The 16,886-nt window shown below is 44.8% G+C and overlaps 1 protein-coding gene across 4 annotated transcripts in view; it reads left to right on the top strand.

Annotated features, from left to right (window-relative positions):
- The window catches only part of SCUBE2 (signal peptide, CUB domain and EGF like domain containing 2), a 143,940-nt gene extending 136,943 nt beyond the window's left edge, over positions 1-6,997 (top strand). For all 4 annotated transcript variants that reach the window (XM_073603983.1, XM_073603985.1, XM_073603984.1 and 1 more), the window contains 3 exons: positions 2,701-2,853; positions 3,307-3,386; positions 4,532-6,997. In XM_073603983.1, the coding sequence (XP_073460084.1) occupies positions 2,701-2,853; positions 3,307-3,386; positions 4,532-4,684 (386 nt within the window). In that variant the 3' untranslated portion in view covers positions 4,685-6,997. The remainder of the gene's footprint in view (positions 1-2,700; positions 2,854-3,306; positions 3,387-4,531) is intronic.
- Positions 6,998-16,886: the final 9,889 nt, after the last annotated feature.

The following is a 16,886-nucleotide window of genomic DNA, read 5'->3' as shown; positions in this document are numbered from 1 at the left end:
CTAAACTTGGGGTGCGTGTAATTATCATTTTATCCATTTGTATTGCTTTTATTAATTGTGGACCCAGGACGAATACCAGTACAGTATCCCCCACTTATACGCTTATATATTATCTACTTTTGTGAGTAGCCATTTGGCTGTTTTGTCTTGTCCAATTAAACAGAAGTTCTTTAATACTGCACTGAGTCTGGCGCACCTTGTCCTTTTCTATTTCTGTTTTATAGAGCTGTGCATATGTATAGAAATGTAGGGCCCGAAAGTGACTTAAGCCCAGGGGCCCCCACCACCCTAAGTCCTGCCCTGCTCCCCACATTTCTCCTCTTATAAAAATTCCCTCTTCCAACACAAATCCCCCCCCCCTCCATCTCCTCATGGTGCCCCCTCCCCCCACCTCACATAATACCACAGTGCCCAGGGCAGCTGCCCCTCCTGCCCACCCCTTGTCCCGGCTTTGCTCAACAATTGTTACTTCAAAAGGACCAAGGATAACTGGCTGACTCACTGCAACCATGGTAAAGCTAATATAGTGTTGAAGATTGTTCTACAGTAAGAAAAAAATGTATATATGTGTAGCAACTAACAGGAATGGTGTCAATCTAATCCATGCTTGTAAACAAGTGCTGCACTTACAAATGAAACAAAATACCAACGTAAATGTAAGTAATACAATTCCACAAAAATGATGATTGTTAATGTGCTCAAAGCCCACCAAAAGCTGTGATTTAATCCGTGTTCAAAATAAAATTCAGACGTGGTCGTATTCAAAAGAAGTGACGCAAATCCTCCACCAGGGTCCCACCGATGTGCTCTCACCTGGGATCAGTCAGGTGGATGAAGACGATTTATAACAAAGCAGTCTGATCCTCTCAATACTCTCAAAAACTTCAGGCTTGAAAAAGAGAAGAAACTCCATAGTGTTTCTCTGATAAAACTGTCTTTATTCAATGAAATAACAGGCAATGCCTCTGATGACATCATTAGGACGTACCGCGTAGGGGCACGGAACTTGCTGTTAGAGACCTTGCGCTCCTCCACCTTCCATTGGAGGATGTCCCACAGATGATCAATAGGGTTTAGGTCTGGAGACATGCTTGGCCAGTCCATCACCTTTACCCTCAGCTTCTTTAGCAAGGCAGTGGTCATCTTGGAGGTGTGTTTGGGGTGGTTATCATGTTGGAATACTGCCCTGCGGTCCAGTCTCTGAAGGGAGGGGATCATGCTCTGCTTCAGTATGTCACAGTACATGTTGGCATTCATGGTTCCCTCAATGAACTGTAGATCCCCAGTGCCGGCAGCACTCATGCAGCCCCAGACCATGACACTCCCACCGCCATGCTTGACTGTACACAAGACACACTTGTCTTTGTCCTCCTCCCCTGGTTGCCCCCACACACGCTTGTCACCATCTGAACCAAAAACGTTTATCTTGGTCTCATCAGACCACAGGACATGGTTCCAGTAATCCATCTCCTTAGTCTGCTTGTCTTCAGCAAACTGTTTGTGGACTTTCTTGTACATCATCTTTAGAAGAGGCTTCCTTCTGGGATGACAGCCATGCAGACCAATTTGATGCAGTGTGCGGCGTATGGTCTGAGCACTGACAGGCTGACCCCCCACCCCTACAACCTCTGCAGCAATGCTGGCAGCACTCATACGTCTATTTCCCAAAGACAACCTCTGGATATGACGCTGATCACGTGACCTCAACTTCTTTGGTGGACCATGGCGAGGCCTGTTCTGAGTGGAACCCGTCCTGTTATACCGCTGTATGGTCTTGGCCACCATGCTGCAGCTCAGTTTCAGGGTCTTGGCAATCTTCTTATAGCCTAGGCCATCTTTATGTAGAACAACAATTCTTTTTTTTCAGATCCTCAGAGAGTTCTTTCCCATGAGGTGCCATGTTGAACTTCCAGTGACCAGTATGAGAGAGTGAGAGCGATAACACCAAATTTAACACACCTGCTCCCCATTCACACCTGAGACCTTGTAACACTAACGAGTCACATGACACCGGGGAGGGAAAATGGCTAATTGGGCCCAATCTGGACATTTTCACTTAGGGGTGTACTCACTTTTGTTGCCAGCGGTTTAGACATTAATGGCTGTGTGTTGAGTTATTTTGAGGGGACAGCAAATTTACACTGTTATACAAGCTGTACACTCACTACTTTACATTGTAGCAAAGTGTCATTTCTTCAGTGATGTCACATGAAAAGATAGAAGGAAAGATTTACACAAATGTGGGGGGTGTACTCACTTTTGTGAGATACTGTATATGGAATTTGTTAATGATAACAGTAAAATGGATCCCCTACAGCCAGCAACAATAGACCCCCCAGTAACAATAGATCCCCTTAGCAACCATAGCCCCCCTGAAACAAACTACCCCTCCCCCCAGCAACAATAGACCCCCCTGCAACAAACTACCCACTTTAACAATAATAGACCCCATCAGCAACAGTAGATCTCCCAGCAGCATGCATCTATAGACAAACCAGCAGTAATGGACCCCTCCCTCCAAGGTCCCTCTGAGCAACAATTAACCCCCGGCCCCCCAGCAACAGTAGATCCCCCGACAACCCTCACATAGGACCCTCAAGCACACCCTTCAGCACATACCTAGGCAGTTCATCATGATTATTGGTTAATACAATATAAAAACATCCAAATATTACAACCTTTTTTCTTTTCCCCACTCAGCCTCATCTAATTCTGTCACCACGTATGAGACTTGTCAGACCTATGAACGCCCCATCGCCTTCACGTCGCGCTCTAAAAAGCTCTGGATCCAGTTCCGGTCTAATGAAGGGAACAGCGCCAAAGGCTTCCAGGTGCCCTATGTCACCTATGATGGTAAGAGTCACCGGGGGGTAGAGATCAATGAAACGGCTAAATGAACTGCATGAAGAGAACCTTTCATGACAGGGATATTGGGGGAGGAGTTGCTAATTAGACATGTGCAATTATTCGTTTTTTTTTTACAAACTTTGATAAAATTGTTAATTGGGAAATATCAGAATTTTCGAATTTCCAAATTTTTCCGAATATTCGAAAAATTAGAAAATGTGGAAATTTTAACGTTGAAAATCCGAGAAATTTCGAAATCGGAAATTCGAAAATTCAAAAGAACGGAAATCCGAAAATAAGAACGAAAATTCGAAAATCTGAAATAATTTGGCTGTTAGCTAACATTCCATAGACAATTCTAGATAACAGCACAGGGAGGTGAAGGATCCTCTAGAGTCTGTGCAGACATCATCTCACCTATTTCTGCCAGAATTTACCAACTCATTTTTACATTTACAGAGGATTATCAGGAGCTGATCGAAGACATCGTCAGAGACGGGAGGTTGTACGCATCCGAAAATCACCAGGAGATCTTAAAGGTAATTTCCTACGTTTATTTTTCCCCACTTGTGGACTAGGCACTCTGCCTGCAGAATCAATCACTGGCAGAGGTGACATAATGCAAAATGAACGTTCCCCCCCCCCCCACCCATACACTTTAACCCCTCATGTGTGGTGTCTTCAAGGCTGCAAGCACAACCCTAATCCAACTACCTCTGTACACACAGCTTAGTGGTCTTTGCCTGGGGTCTGCACTCAGCCCCCCCCCCCCCCCCACCTAGGGTTTTACGAATACTACAGAGCAACATTCAGAATTTCAGGCAATTTTTTGCCCCATAATGCATCAGTGATTGTGCTATGGCATGTCAAATATACAACACATGCTTTCTCCTTCTCCTCAGTGCTCAATCTATTGAGGAGGGAGGCAAAGGTATGCTATGAGGGAGGGGAGGGGGTCCTCTTTACTTCTGTAATTATGAAGGTGATGGGACCGGCCCTTTTTTTTGCTATATTTATGAGGGTGATATGACCGGTTCTCTTTACTACTGTAACTATGAGGGTGATATGACCGGTCCTCTTTACTGCTGTAATTATGAAGATGAGGTGACCGGTCTTCTTTAATGCTGTATTTATGAGGGTGATGTGACCGGTCCTCTTTACTGCTGTAACTATGAGGGTGATATGACTGGTCCTCTTTACTACTGTAACTATGAGGGTGATATGACTGGTCCTCTTTACTACTGTAACTATGAGGGTGCTATGACCGGTCCTCTTTACTGCTGTAATTATGAAGGTGAGGTGACCGGTCCTCTTTACTGCTGTAATTATGAAGGTGAGGTGGCCGGTCCTCTTTACTGCTGTAATTATGAAGGTGATATGACTGGTCCTCTTTACTACTGTAACTATAAGGGTGATCTGACCGGTCCTCTTTACTACTATAACTATAAGGGTGATATGACCGGTCCTCTTTACTGCTGTAATTATGAGGATGATATGACCGGTCCTCTTTACTACTATAACTATAAGGGTGATATGACCGGTCCTTTTGACTGCTGTAACTATGAGGATGATATGACCGGTCCTCTTTACTGCTGTAATTATGAAGGTGAGGTGACCGGTCCTCTTTAAAGTGGTAATTATGAAGGTCATGTGACCGGTCATTTTTTTTTTTTTTTCTTTTTAGGACAAGAAGCTGATAAAGGCTCTCTTCGATGTCCTGGCCCATCCACAGAACTACTTCAAGTACACAGCACAGGAGTCCCGAGAAATGTTCCCCAAGTCCTTCATCAGACTTCTTCGTGCCAAAGTGTCTCGATTTCTCCGGCCTTACAAATAAATAGGCAATCTGGTCACACGCCAGAGGAAGAGAAGACACCTTGATGGGGCCTTTACCTTCCTCTACGAGCCCAGCCCCTATTCTAGTGACACTGCCAATCCCTCTTCAGTCCTCACAGCTTCCACCTGGACCGCCTGTAGGGAAAATACTTTTTAATTGGGTAAAGCCAGTTTTTCCCTCACCACCTGGTGAGTCAACAGTTACCGAATATGTTTAAAGACGCTCGGCATTCTGGGAACCTTATTGTGCCGGGGTAATAAAAATAGACATGAGTAGGAAAAAACATACATGTGGATGTGGCATTATCGAGGCAGAGTCATGTTGCACTTATCTCACTTCCAACAAAGAAAGGTCGTATTTCAGAGTTTGGCCTTAGACAGCAGAGAGACTGAAACCTGCTTCAATGTTCATTCCGGTCTACAAAATGGGATCATATTATTTATTGAGAAGTCAGTGACCACTCCACTATGTTATGGGACAAACTCTGGTCACAACCCACCCACTGTTCCCGTTTGGTTTCCACCATCCAAGTGCTGGGTCTGCACACCTTATGTGCCCATTATGACGGATTCCCACCATCCCTGTGCCGAGTTCCCGGGTCTGCACACTTGCTGTGCCCATTATGAGGGGTTCCCACCATCCCTGTGCCGAGTTCCCAGGTTTGCACATTTGCTGTGCCCATTATGAGGGGTTCCCAACATCCCTGTGCTGAGTTCCCGGGTCTGTACACCCGCTGTGCCCATTATGAGGGGTTCTCATCATCCCTGTGATGAGTTCCCGGGTCTGTACACCTGCTATGAGGGGCGTTCACCATCCCTGGGTCTGCACACCTGCTCTGCCCATTATGAAGCGTTTCTACTATGCCTTCTGGATTTTTCTTTCATATAATATTAATATTATGGAGCATGTGAGGGGGAACACCCCAAGGTGGTAAGAGAACAATCCAGAAAGAATGAGTGGGAGATTTCCCAGCTGCAGACATTACTGGCTTCTCTGATAAAGTAAAATATTTTTTTTTAGGTGGACCGATTCCCTAGCTTAAGGTTAGCAATCCATTGTCCCCAAACAGGGCGGGACTTTCTGTGTGCTCCCAGTTGGACCTGCATCCTCTTGTGACATGAACTAGCGCTGCACATCCTCCAACTCTGAGAACTAGAGGGGGTGGAGCTGAGAACTTCATTTTTCACAGCTTGTATTTTCTCAGGCTCATCGTGAGGGCTGTTCCAGAAGATGAGGAGCCTGGCAGCTACAGGGATTCAGTTGGACAGCCAGAGGAAAAAGATAAATATTAGAGACACTTAACAGGCAGGCCCTGTCCTTTGATTCAGTTCAATTGCAAACTTTTCACATCCTGTTGGAGTTTATATTCCCACCAGCTCTACTTCCCCACCAGTTTTGGAAATCGCTCTCTGGCAGCCTACTCACTCCAAGATGCCATGATTCCTATTATACTGACGTTATATATTATGCCTTGTAAACTTGTTGTTCATCCGTGCTTCCATCAAACCACCTTTTACAGAAATCCTATGGCATTCTCTGCACCTGCTAGTTGGCATATCATGTTTTGGCAGCAGCCCAGCCTGGGGACAGCAATGGGCACGGACAATGGTCTTCATGCATAAACCTTGGAAATGATCACTGCCAGTCATCGCTGAGATTCGGTCATTGTTCGGTGAAAGGCAGCACATTGTGAATGGAAAGTTGAGACACCCCATGTTAGGTAGGCAGCTACTTGTTGGGGAACATTGTTTTGGCAGCATAGGACTCAAATGCGAGCTCAGCCTGGGGACAGCACTGGGCACCATCAATGGCCTTTATGTTTGAAAACTGGGAAATGATCAAAGCCGTTCATGACTGAGATTCTACCACTGCTCAGTGGAAGGCAGAACATAGCAAATGGAAAATTGAGATGTGCCACTTTGGATGGGCAACTTCTTTGTGGACCACATACATTTGGTAACACAGGACACTGACACAAACTCTCTTGCGTTATAATCCCGGAGACAACGATGGGCATGTCCAATGGCCTTTAAGTTTAGATCTGGGAATAGATGGTGATGGCCATTAAACGCTAAGATTTTGCCAAGGAGAGTGACCTGATGGTTCAGCGAAACATTGGACACAATAGGCGGGAAATATTTACATTGCTGTAAATGTTGTACATAATTTTTATGCACTCTTAATATTCGATCTATACTCTTTACAAGAGTACGGGCAAATGTAGAGTCATAGCCTTAGTTTTGGTTTATCTGGTTGGTAAGAGAATATTTTTTTAGATTTGTGTATTATTAAAAAGCGCTTATTCCCACAAAAGCTTTGACTTTTTATTTATAATATATGTAGAAAGACTTACCAGTTAGAGAATATAAATTCTGCCATATGAAATGAGGTAGTTTACTATTACTGACCTGAAAATACTAGCTGCGTGGTTGTCATTAATCTTATGGCTTCAATACTTTCTGGGTCACTAACCTGAAACAAGCATGGAGGTCAAGAGTTCTGTTTTCACTAGCTGCATGCTTTTAATGGATAAGTGTCTTGAAAAATATTGAAGCCAGGTTTAGCCTGGAAATTATTATTTTTTAAAGAAAAGAAGCTCAGGGTTGGTATTCAAAACACCAGCAAACAGAAAACACAGCAAACATCAGTGGCGTCCCTATGGGGGGTGTGGGGGGTGCACACTGTACTTGGGTGACACCCTAATCACCCCTGCAGGCCAGCATACCTCTCAACCTGGATTCACTGGCAATTGGCTCCACTAATGTGCGGGCACTCCCTACATCTCTTGGTTGACTAGGGCACTTCTCCGCATACGTTGACATTCCATGTGTCGGGCCCAGCACTAGCAATGAGTCAGGTGGTAACAGACATGATTGGGTGGGACTGCAGATGCGTCCGTCCGATGTTCTTGGTCTGGACTGAGCCCCGGTGAAGTGGTTGGGCGGGACTGCGGGTGTCGGGAGTGGGTGGAGTCCAGCACTGGTTGTAATAGAGATGTGCAGGATCAGCTGGAGGAGAGTTGACTCCAGAAGTGGCTGATGTCACTTTGGAGATCAGGTAAATCGCAACCCCCCATCACCCTCCAGGGGAAACAACCTCCCCCTTCACACTAGTGATGTCTGAACCCCCTATCTGGCAATTTTCACTCCAACCCCTATAGGTTAACCCCTCCTCCAGCAGTCAGCAAGGTCTCCTGGCTCCTCCCTTCTACCCCCCCCAGAGGCAAATCTGGACTGCCCCTTGCTGGGTGATTTAAAATGGGAGGGGGGTAAAAAAGGTGTTGGGTGCTTAGCAGGGGAGGTGGAGTTGGTGGTATGTGATTATGTTTTGTGTGTTAGGTAATTAGAAGTTTAGGTTACAGAAACAGGATTATTTTAGGGGGTGGGGATACATGGTGGGTCAACAAGGTGTATATATTTAGGGGTGAGGGGTGTATGCTTAGATAGTTACGATGCTGGGTAGGTTAGACAGGATGGGGGAGGTAGGGTTAAATAGGATAGGGGATAGGTTTAGCTAGTTAGGGTCGGGGAGGTAGAGTGAGCCAACCTCCTAACCATGCTAGATTCAGCAGGACCATCCCGAGATTTAAACTAAATCCCAGCATTTCACTAATCCGGGCTAAATCCCTGAGGTGGGGGGGGGGATTTGTGCTCAAAATGGGAATTGGGGGGGGGGGGGAGAGATGTGTTCTGGAAGGGGAAGACCTTTTACTGCACCAGGTGACACTAACCCTAGTGGCGCCAAAATGCCACAAAAAAATCTAAATAGATTAGCAATCTAACAGAGAAACAGCCTATTTCACAAACTGACTATATACAATATATACACAAAATGGGGAAAGCAGATTAACTGGGTAAACTGAAGATGAAGGGAAAACCAGGACTGGGATCAGGAACAAAAGGAGCAGGTAAGAGGCAGTAGGGCACAGGATGCAGAGCAGGAGCAAGATCAGGATAAATGGCACACAGCCTATGGCAGCAGAGCAAAACACTAGTAGGGGAAGGACCTAAATACCCTCCCAGCAGCCAACATCTGGTGGAAGTGATTAATGGAATCTGCTGGCTGATGGGAGACACCCGCTGGTGAACTCTGGAACTACAACCTTCCGCTCTGGAAAGCACAGTGCCACCAGCAGGTGATCCAGGTCCTGACACTCCGTGTGTCACTTAGGGGACACATAAGACTCAATCCGGTCATAAAAATTGTAAAGGATTGTATGAAATGATGAGCGCACAAGATGAAAAATTTCTAAGAGTGATCTGTATTAAAACATGTTTGCGTGATTGCACAACTTCACATTCTCTTTTGGATGTCAGACGGTGCAATCAAGATCTTTACTAACAAGAGTGGGCCTGTCCAGAACGAGCAAGGGCAGGGATATTAAAAACAGTCCAAAAATGGGTTCAGTTTGTTCTATGCAAAGTTGTATAGCTTGCTTAAGGGGCCACAACTGAGCCAAGCCTGTCCCCTGCCAGCATGCTGCAGAGAAGAACTCTTGCTCTCTGTGTGGAAGCAGTGGTCTCAATGCATAGGTCTGGGGGGGGCCATCTTCTGAGTCAAACCTATAACTCTGCAGTCAACAAAGCCCATGTTCCCTGTTGATTGCCAGGCTATAGGTCTGACTCAATAGGGGGGAAGCTGGACCTTTGCAGAGAGACCACTGCTTCCACACAGGGAGCACAGGTCATTCTCTACACTGTCAGGCAGTGCCGGCACAAGGTCTCATAGAGCCCAGGGCGAACATGCCAAACTGCGCCCCCCCCCCCCCCCCCCCCCCCAAGATGTATGAGCATCATGTGTCAGCAAAAATCCCCCCTCCCCCCCAAAAAAACTGGAGTACTAATCTGTATGTTTACCCCCTAAATATAAATTCCCCCTCCCAGTACAAATCTCCCCTCCCAGCAGAAATCCTTGTCCCCCCCCCCTTTCCACCCTCCCAGTTCAAATTCTCTCTCTCCCCAAATCCCCACAGCACAAATCCCCCCCCCCCCCCCAAGAAAATTACCCCTTCTAGCACAAATCCTCTCCCCCCACTCCAATGCCCCCCTCCAAGCACAAATCCAATCCCCCTCTTAGCACAAATACCCCCCAATCACCCCTCTACCATATGACCTCTTCTAGCACAAACCCCCTCTGAATCCCTCCTCCTAGCACAAATTCCCCTCAAATCACCACTCCGAGTACACACCCCCACATTTACCAGCCTAAAACAATTCTTACCCCCCTGCTGTCCCCCAAATTCACACCTCCCAACACAACTCCCCACCCCTAATCTTCTTGCGGCAACCCCCCCCACCTCAGTGCCCAGGGCAGTCGCCCCTCCTGCCCAACCCTTTGCCCAGCCCTGCCGGCAGGGGAGAGGCCCTTCTACTTAGGCTGTGGCTGCATTCCAGAGAAAGCCAACTGTAAGACTTTGCACACTTTTTTTTTTTGCATCTGGAATGTATTTAGCTGTAAGTTCACCTTTTAGCAACATTTTACAAGAGGCCCCCCCCTATGCAATTGAAGATCCCCTGATCAGTACATACCAGCGCTCCTCATTTTCAAATGCTGCACCCTCTTTCCATTACATTTGCAGCAATGGTGGGGTCCCGCCACCTTCCCCTGTCCTATTGTTTGCAAGGTGGGCTTGAGGCTAAAATTGTGCGCCCCCTACTGGCCGCTCCAGCCCATTCAAACTGTGCGCATGCGCAGTGCGCTCTCTCCTTCAATAACGGCAGCAGCTGAGCAAAGCAGGAGGACAGTTAGGAAGAGGTTAAAATTCATGTGAAATCGCTCGCTAATTCTGCTGCTTCTTTCCTGCGAGGTGCAAATGATTCTTCACAGCTTTCTGCAGATGAGCCATACAGAGAATAGGAAAGTGTGGAACGTGAGTTACCGCCATACTAACGAGGAAACGCACGCTACAATTAACGCGCTAAATATAGAAACGGCGTGTAATTATGTGATCATGGAGTGTGTCACTATGTCAGAAAATATAAATTGCCAACCAATGAATGATTATCTGAAAAGATAAAAACAGTCATTCTGCAGAGCATCGCGCCCGGCAGGAATCCCAGCTCACACCATGCTGAACAACCTCCATGTAATGTGGACTACCTGCCAGGGACACACATGGTGGTTTGTTAACTCCAAGCTGTCACTGTTGATTACTCAGCAATTAAAATAAAAAAAAAAAGAAAAGTGCGTCCGCATTGAACATGGCAGCAGATTCTTACAACGAGCGTCTCAATGCAGTCATTATTTTGTCACCAATTATACAATATCTCACAAAAGTAAGTACACCTCTCAGTCACATTTCTGTAAATCTTTTCTTCTCTCTTTTCATGTGACAACACTGAAGAAATGACACTTGTCTACAATGTAAAGTAGTGAGTGTACAGCTTGTATAACAGTGTAAATTTACTGTCCCCTCAAAATAACTCAACACACAGCCATTAATGTCTAAACCGCTGGCAACAAAAGTCAGTACATCCCTAAGTGAAAATGTCCAAATTGGGCACAATTAGCCATTTTCCCTCCCCGGTGTCATGTGACTCCTTAGTGTTACAAAGTCTCAGGTGTGAATGGGGAACAGGTGTGTTAAATTTGGTGTTATCGCTCTCACTCTCTCATACTGGTCACTGGAAGTACAACATGGCACCTCATGGCAAAGAACTCTCTGAGGATCTGAAATAAAGAATTGTTGCTCTACATAAAGATGGTCTAGGCTATAAGAAGATTGCCAAGACCCTGAAACTGAGCTGCAGCACGGTGGCCAAGACCATACAGCGGTATAACAGGACAGGTTCCCCTCAGAACAGGCCTCGCCATGGTCCACCAAAGAAGTTGAGGTCACGTGCTCAGCGTCATATCCAGAGGTTGTCTTTGGGAAATAGACGTATGAGTGCTGCCAGCATTGCTGCAGAGGTTGTAGGGGTGGGGGGTCAGCCTGTCAGTGCTCAGACCATACGCCGCACACTGCATCAAATTGGTCTGCATGGCTGTCATCCCAGAAGGAAGCCTCTTCTAAAGATGATGCACCAGAAAGTCCACAAACAGTTTGCTGAAGACAAGCAGACTAAGGACATGGATTACTGGAACCATGTCCTGTGGTCTGATGAGGCCAAGATAAACGTATTTGGTTCAGATGGTGACAAGCGTGTGTGGTGACAACCAGGTGAGGAGGACAAAGACAAGTGTGTCTTGTCTACAGTCAAGCATGGTGGTGGGAGTGTCATGGTCTGGGGCTGCATGAGTGCTGCCGGCACTGGGGGGCTACAGATCATTGAGGGAACCATGAATGCCAACATGTACTGTGACATACTGAAGCAGAGCATGATCCCCTCCCTTCAGAGACTGGACCGCAGGGCAGTATTCCAACATGATAACCACCCCAAACACACCTCCAAGATGACCACTGCCTTGCTAAAGAAGTTGAGGGTAAAGGTGATGGACTGTCCAAGCATGTCTCCAGACCTAAACCCTATTGATCATCTGTGGGACATCCTCAAGCAGAAGGTGGAGGAGCGCAGGGTCTCTAACATCCACCAGCTCTGTGATGTCGTCATGGTGGAGGGGAAGAGGACTCCATTGACAACCTGTGAAGCTCTGGTGACCTCCATGCCCAAGAGGCTTTAGGGTCCTTTCACACAGGACAGATCCGTGATGATCCACCCCGTGAACATCTGCTTGCTCAGCGGGGATCACTCCGTTGATCCCCGCTGAGCTGGCGAATGACAGGGCGGTCCCTGCACATTGTGCAGGGACCGCCCTGTCAGATCTCCACTCTCCCCTATGGGGGATCGGATGAACACGGACCGTCTGTCCATGTTCATCCAATCCGCTCTACGGATAGAAAAATAGGATTTTCCTCCGTCTGCATAATCGGACCATAGCGGAGACGGATGATATCGGGTGTCAGCGGATGTTCATCCGCTGACACCCGCTATCCCATAGGGATGCATGTATGTCCGTATTTTATCCGAAAACAGATGGATGAAATACGGACATACTGTCCGCACGTATGAAAGTGGCCTAAGGCAGCTGGAAAATAATGGCGGCCACACAAAATATTGACACTTTGGGCCCAATTTGGAGATTTTCACTTAGGGGTGTACTGACTTTTGTTGCCAGCGGTTTAGACATTAATGGCTGTGTGTTGAGTTATTTTGAGGGGACAGCAAATTTACACTGTTATACAAGCTGTACACTCACTACTTTACATTGTAGACAAGTGTCATTTCTTCAGTGTTGTCACATGAAAAGATAGAAGAAAAGATTTACACAAATGTGACTGGGGGGTGTACTTACTTTTGTCAGATACTGTATATCTTTACTGAGATTTCTCCATACTGGTAGGTGAGGACAATAGGATGCAGACATGTGCCATTTGTTTAGTTACAAATCAAAATTCTGAGGAAATTTTCATTATTCAAAGATTTGGTTGTATCTGAATCTGCAAATCACACTAGTAATGATTTTCCACGAATCCAAAATAAACTATAACAAAATGAATTATTCTAAATTGAAACATATTACAATAAATACAGTAAGGTATAAAAGTGAAATAAGATGGCCATTCCTACTTAGGATGCTTTATAGAACAGAATATAAAAGAATAGAATAAAACATAATAGAATAGAAAATAAAACAATGGAATAGAATAAAACAGACTGCACTGGACGGACTGCACCTAAATGATTAGGGTGCAGATCTGCTGGGAATGAAGATGGCCAAAAAGTTAGAGGGGTTTTTAAACTAGGCGATGGGGGGGGGGGCCCAGAGGTAGAGATAGTCAGTGCGGAAGATATTCCAGAGGGTAGTATTGGGGGCATTAGTGGTAGGTTAACCAAAGCACAAAAACACAAGGTGAGTATAGTAGCAAGTCCAAGTTGCAATCTTGAAACACCCAATACGAGGACAATATGCGACCGGTCTAAACTATGTGGCATGTTCACCAATGCCAGGAGCATGGCGGACAAGATGGGTGAACTAGAGATACTGTTGTACAAGGAGGATTTGGATTTTGTGGGAATTTCAGAGACCTGGTTCAACAGCTCTCATGATTGGCTGGCAAACATTCAAGGGTATACCCTATACCGCAAGGATAGAGAGGGTAAAAAAGGGGGAGGGGTATGCCTATATATCAAGAATAATGTACAAGTGAATGTGAGAGATGGCATCACTGCGGGGGCTAGGGAGGAGGTGGAATCTTTATGGGTAGAGCTCCAAAGGGATGAAGCTAAGGGGAAAATAATACTGGGAGTATGCTATAGGCCCCCTAACCTGAGGGAGGAAGTGGAGACGGATCTCCTATAACAAATTGGATTAGCAGCAAGGATGGGAAGTGTTATCATAATGGGGGATTTTAATTATCCAGACATAGACTGGGCGGAGGGAACCGCGCAATCATTTAAGGCTCGCCAGTTCCTTAATGTCTTGCAGGACAATTTTATGGGTCAGATGGTAGACGCACCAACTAGAAGTAAAACATTACTAGATCTACTGATTACCAACAATACAGACCTGATCATGGATGTGGAAATACGGGGCAATTTAGGTAACAGCGATCACAGGTCAATTAGTTTCAGTATAAATCACACAAATAGGAAACATGAAGGGAACACAATGACACTGAATTTCAAAAGAGCCAACTTCCCTAAACTACAAACCTTGCTAAAAGGCATAAATTGGGATAAAATATTAGGAACAAAGAATACGGAGGAGAGATGGGTTTGCTTTAAGAGCATATTAAATAAGGGCATTAGCCAATGTATCCCATTGGGTAATAAATTTAAAAGAGCGAACAAAAATCCTGGATGGCTTAACTCCAATGTAAAAATGCATATAAAAGCAAAGGAGAAGGCCTTCAAAAAATACAAGGTTGAGGGATCATCCTCAGCATTCAGAATTTATAAAGAATGCAATAAGAATTGTAAGGGTGCAATTAGGACGGCTAAGATAGAACATGAAAGACACATAGCGGAGGAGAGCAAAAAAAATCCCAAGAAATTCTTTAAGTATGTAAACAGTAAAAAAGGAGGACAGACCATATTGGCCCCATAAAGAATGAGGAAGGACATCTGGTTACAAAGGATGGGGAGATGGCAAAGGTATTGAATTTATTCTTCTCCTCAGTCTTCACGAGTGAATCGGGGGGCTTCAGTAACCAAAACTGCAGTGTTTATCCTCATGACACAACACAGGAAGCACCTACATGGTTAACAGAGGACGGAATTAAAATTAGACTTGAGAAACTTAATATTAATAAATCACCGGGACCAGATGGCTTGCATCCAAGGGTACTTAGGGAACTCAGTCAGGTGATTGCCAGACAGTTGTTCCTAATTTTTACAGACAGTCTATTGACTGGAATGGTACCAGCTGATTGGAGAAAAGCCAATGTAGCACCAATATTTAAAAAGGGCCCAAAAAACATCCCTGGGAATTACAGACCAGTTAGCCTAACATCAATAGTATGTAAACTCTTGGAGGGGATGATAAGGACTATATACAAGATTTTAGTAATAAGAATGATATCATTAGCAGTAATCAGCATGGATTCATGAATAATCGTTCTTGCCAAACCAATCTATTAACCTTCTATGAGGAGGTGAGTTGCCATCTAGATAAAGGAAGGCCCGTAGACGTGGTGTATCTGGATTTTGCAAAAGCATTTGACACAGTTCCCCATAAACGTTTACTGTACAAGATAAGGTCCATTGGCATGGACCATAGGGTGAGTACATGGATTGAAAACTGGCTACAAGGGCGAGTTCAGAGGGTGGTGATAAATGGGGAGTACTCAGAATGGTCAGGGGTGGGTAGTGGGGTTCCCCAGGGTTCTTTGCTGGGACCAATCCTATTTAATTTGTTCATAAACGATCTGGAGGATGGGATAAACAGTTCAATCTCTGTATTTGCAGACGATACTAAGCTAAGCAGGGCAATAACTTCTCCGCAGGATGTGGAAATCTTGCAAAAAGACCTGAACAAATTAATGGGGGAGGGGCGACTACATGGCAAATGAGGTTCAATGTAGAAAAATGTAAAATAATGCATTTGGGTGGCAAAAATCTGAATGCAATCTATAGACTGGGGGAAAACCTCTGGGGGAATCTAGGATGGAAAAGGACCTGGGGGGTCCTAGTGGATGATAGGCTCAGCAATGGCATGCAATGCCAAGCTGCTGCTAATAAAGCAAACAGAATATTGGCATTAAAAGGGGGATCAACTCCAGAGATAAAACGAAAATTCTCCCGCTCTACAAGACTCTGGTCCGGCCGCACCTGGAGTATGCTGTCCAGTTCTGGGCACCAGTCCTCAGGAAGGATGTACTGGAAATGGAGCGAGTACAAAGAAGGGCAACAAAGCTAATAAAGGGTCTGGAGGATCTTAGTTATGAGGAAAGGTTGTGAGCTCTGAACTTATTCTCTCTGGAGAAGAGACGCTTGAGAGGGGATATGATTTCAATTTATGAATACCGGACTGGTGACCCCACAATAGGGATAAAACTTTTTCGCAGAAGAGAGTTTAATAAGACTCGTGGCCACTCATTACAATTAGAAGAAAAGAGGTTTAACCTTAAACTACGTAGAGGGTTCTTTACTGTAAGAGCGGCAAGGACGTGGAATTCCCTTCCACAGGCGGTGGTCTCAGTGGGGAGCATTGATAGCTTCAAGAAACTATTAGATAATCACCTGAATGACCGCAACATACAGGGATATGTAATGTAATACTGACACATAATCACACACATAGGTTGGACTTGATGGACTTGTGTCTTTTTTCAACCTCACCTACTATGTAACTATGGAATAGAATAAAACAGAAGATAATTTAAAAAAAGTGAATAAAACAGAATAGAATAGAAAATAAAGGAATAGAAAAGAATAGAATAAAGTAGAATAGAATAGAATAAAGTAGAACAGAATAGAATAGAATAAAACAGAATATAATAGAAAATAGAAGAATATAATAGAAAATAAAAGAAATAGAAAATAATAGAATAAAAAAAGAATAGAATAGAAAATAAAGGAATAAAATAGAAAATAAAAGAATAGAACAGAATTGAATAAAACAGAAGAGAATATTAAAAATTAAAATAAAACAGAATAGAAAATAAAGGAATAGAAAAGAATAGAATAAAACAGAATACTTGAAGTTGTTAGGATGAAGATGTGTCAGCGGGCACATTCACTGGCACTGTGCACGCACCTTT

This window comes from Aquarana catesbeiana, linkage group LG11, assembly GCF_042186555.1.
Source record: "Aquarana catesbeiana isolate 2022-GZ linkage group LG11, ASM4218655v1, whole genome shotgun sequence".
Lineage (NCBI taxonomy): Eukaryota > Metazoa > Chordata > Amphibia > Anura > Ranidae > Aquarana > Aquarana catesbeiana.
This window is presented reverse-complemented; position numbering and strand designations above follow the sequence as displayed.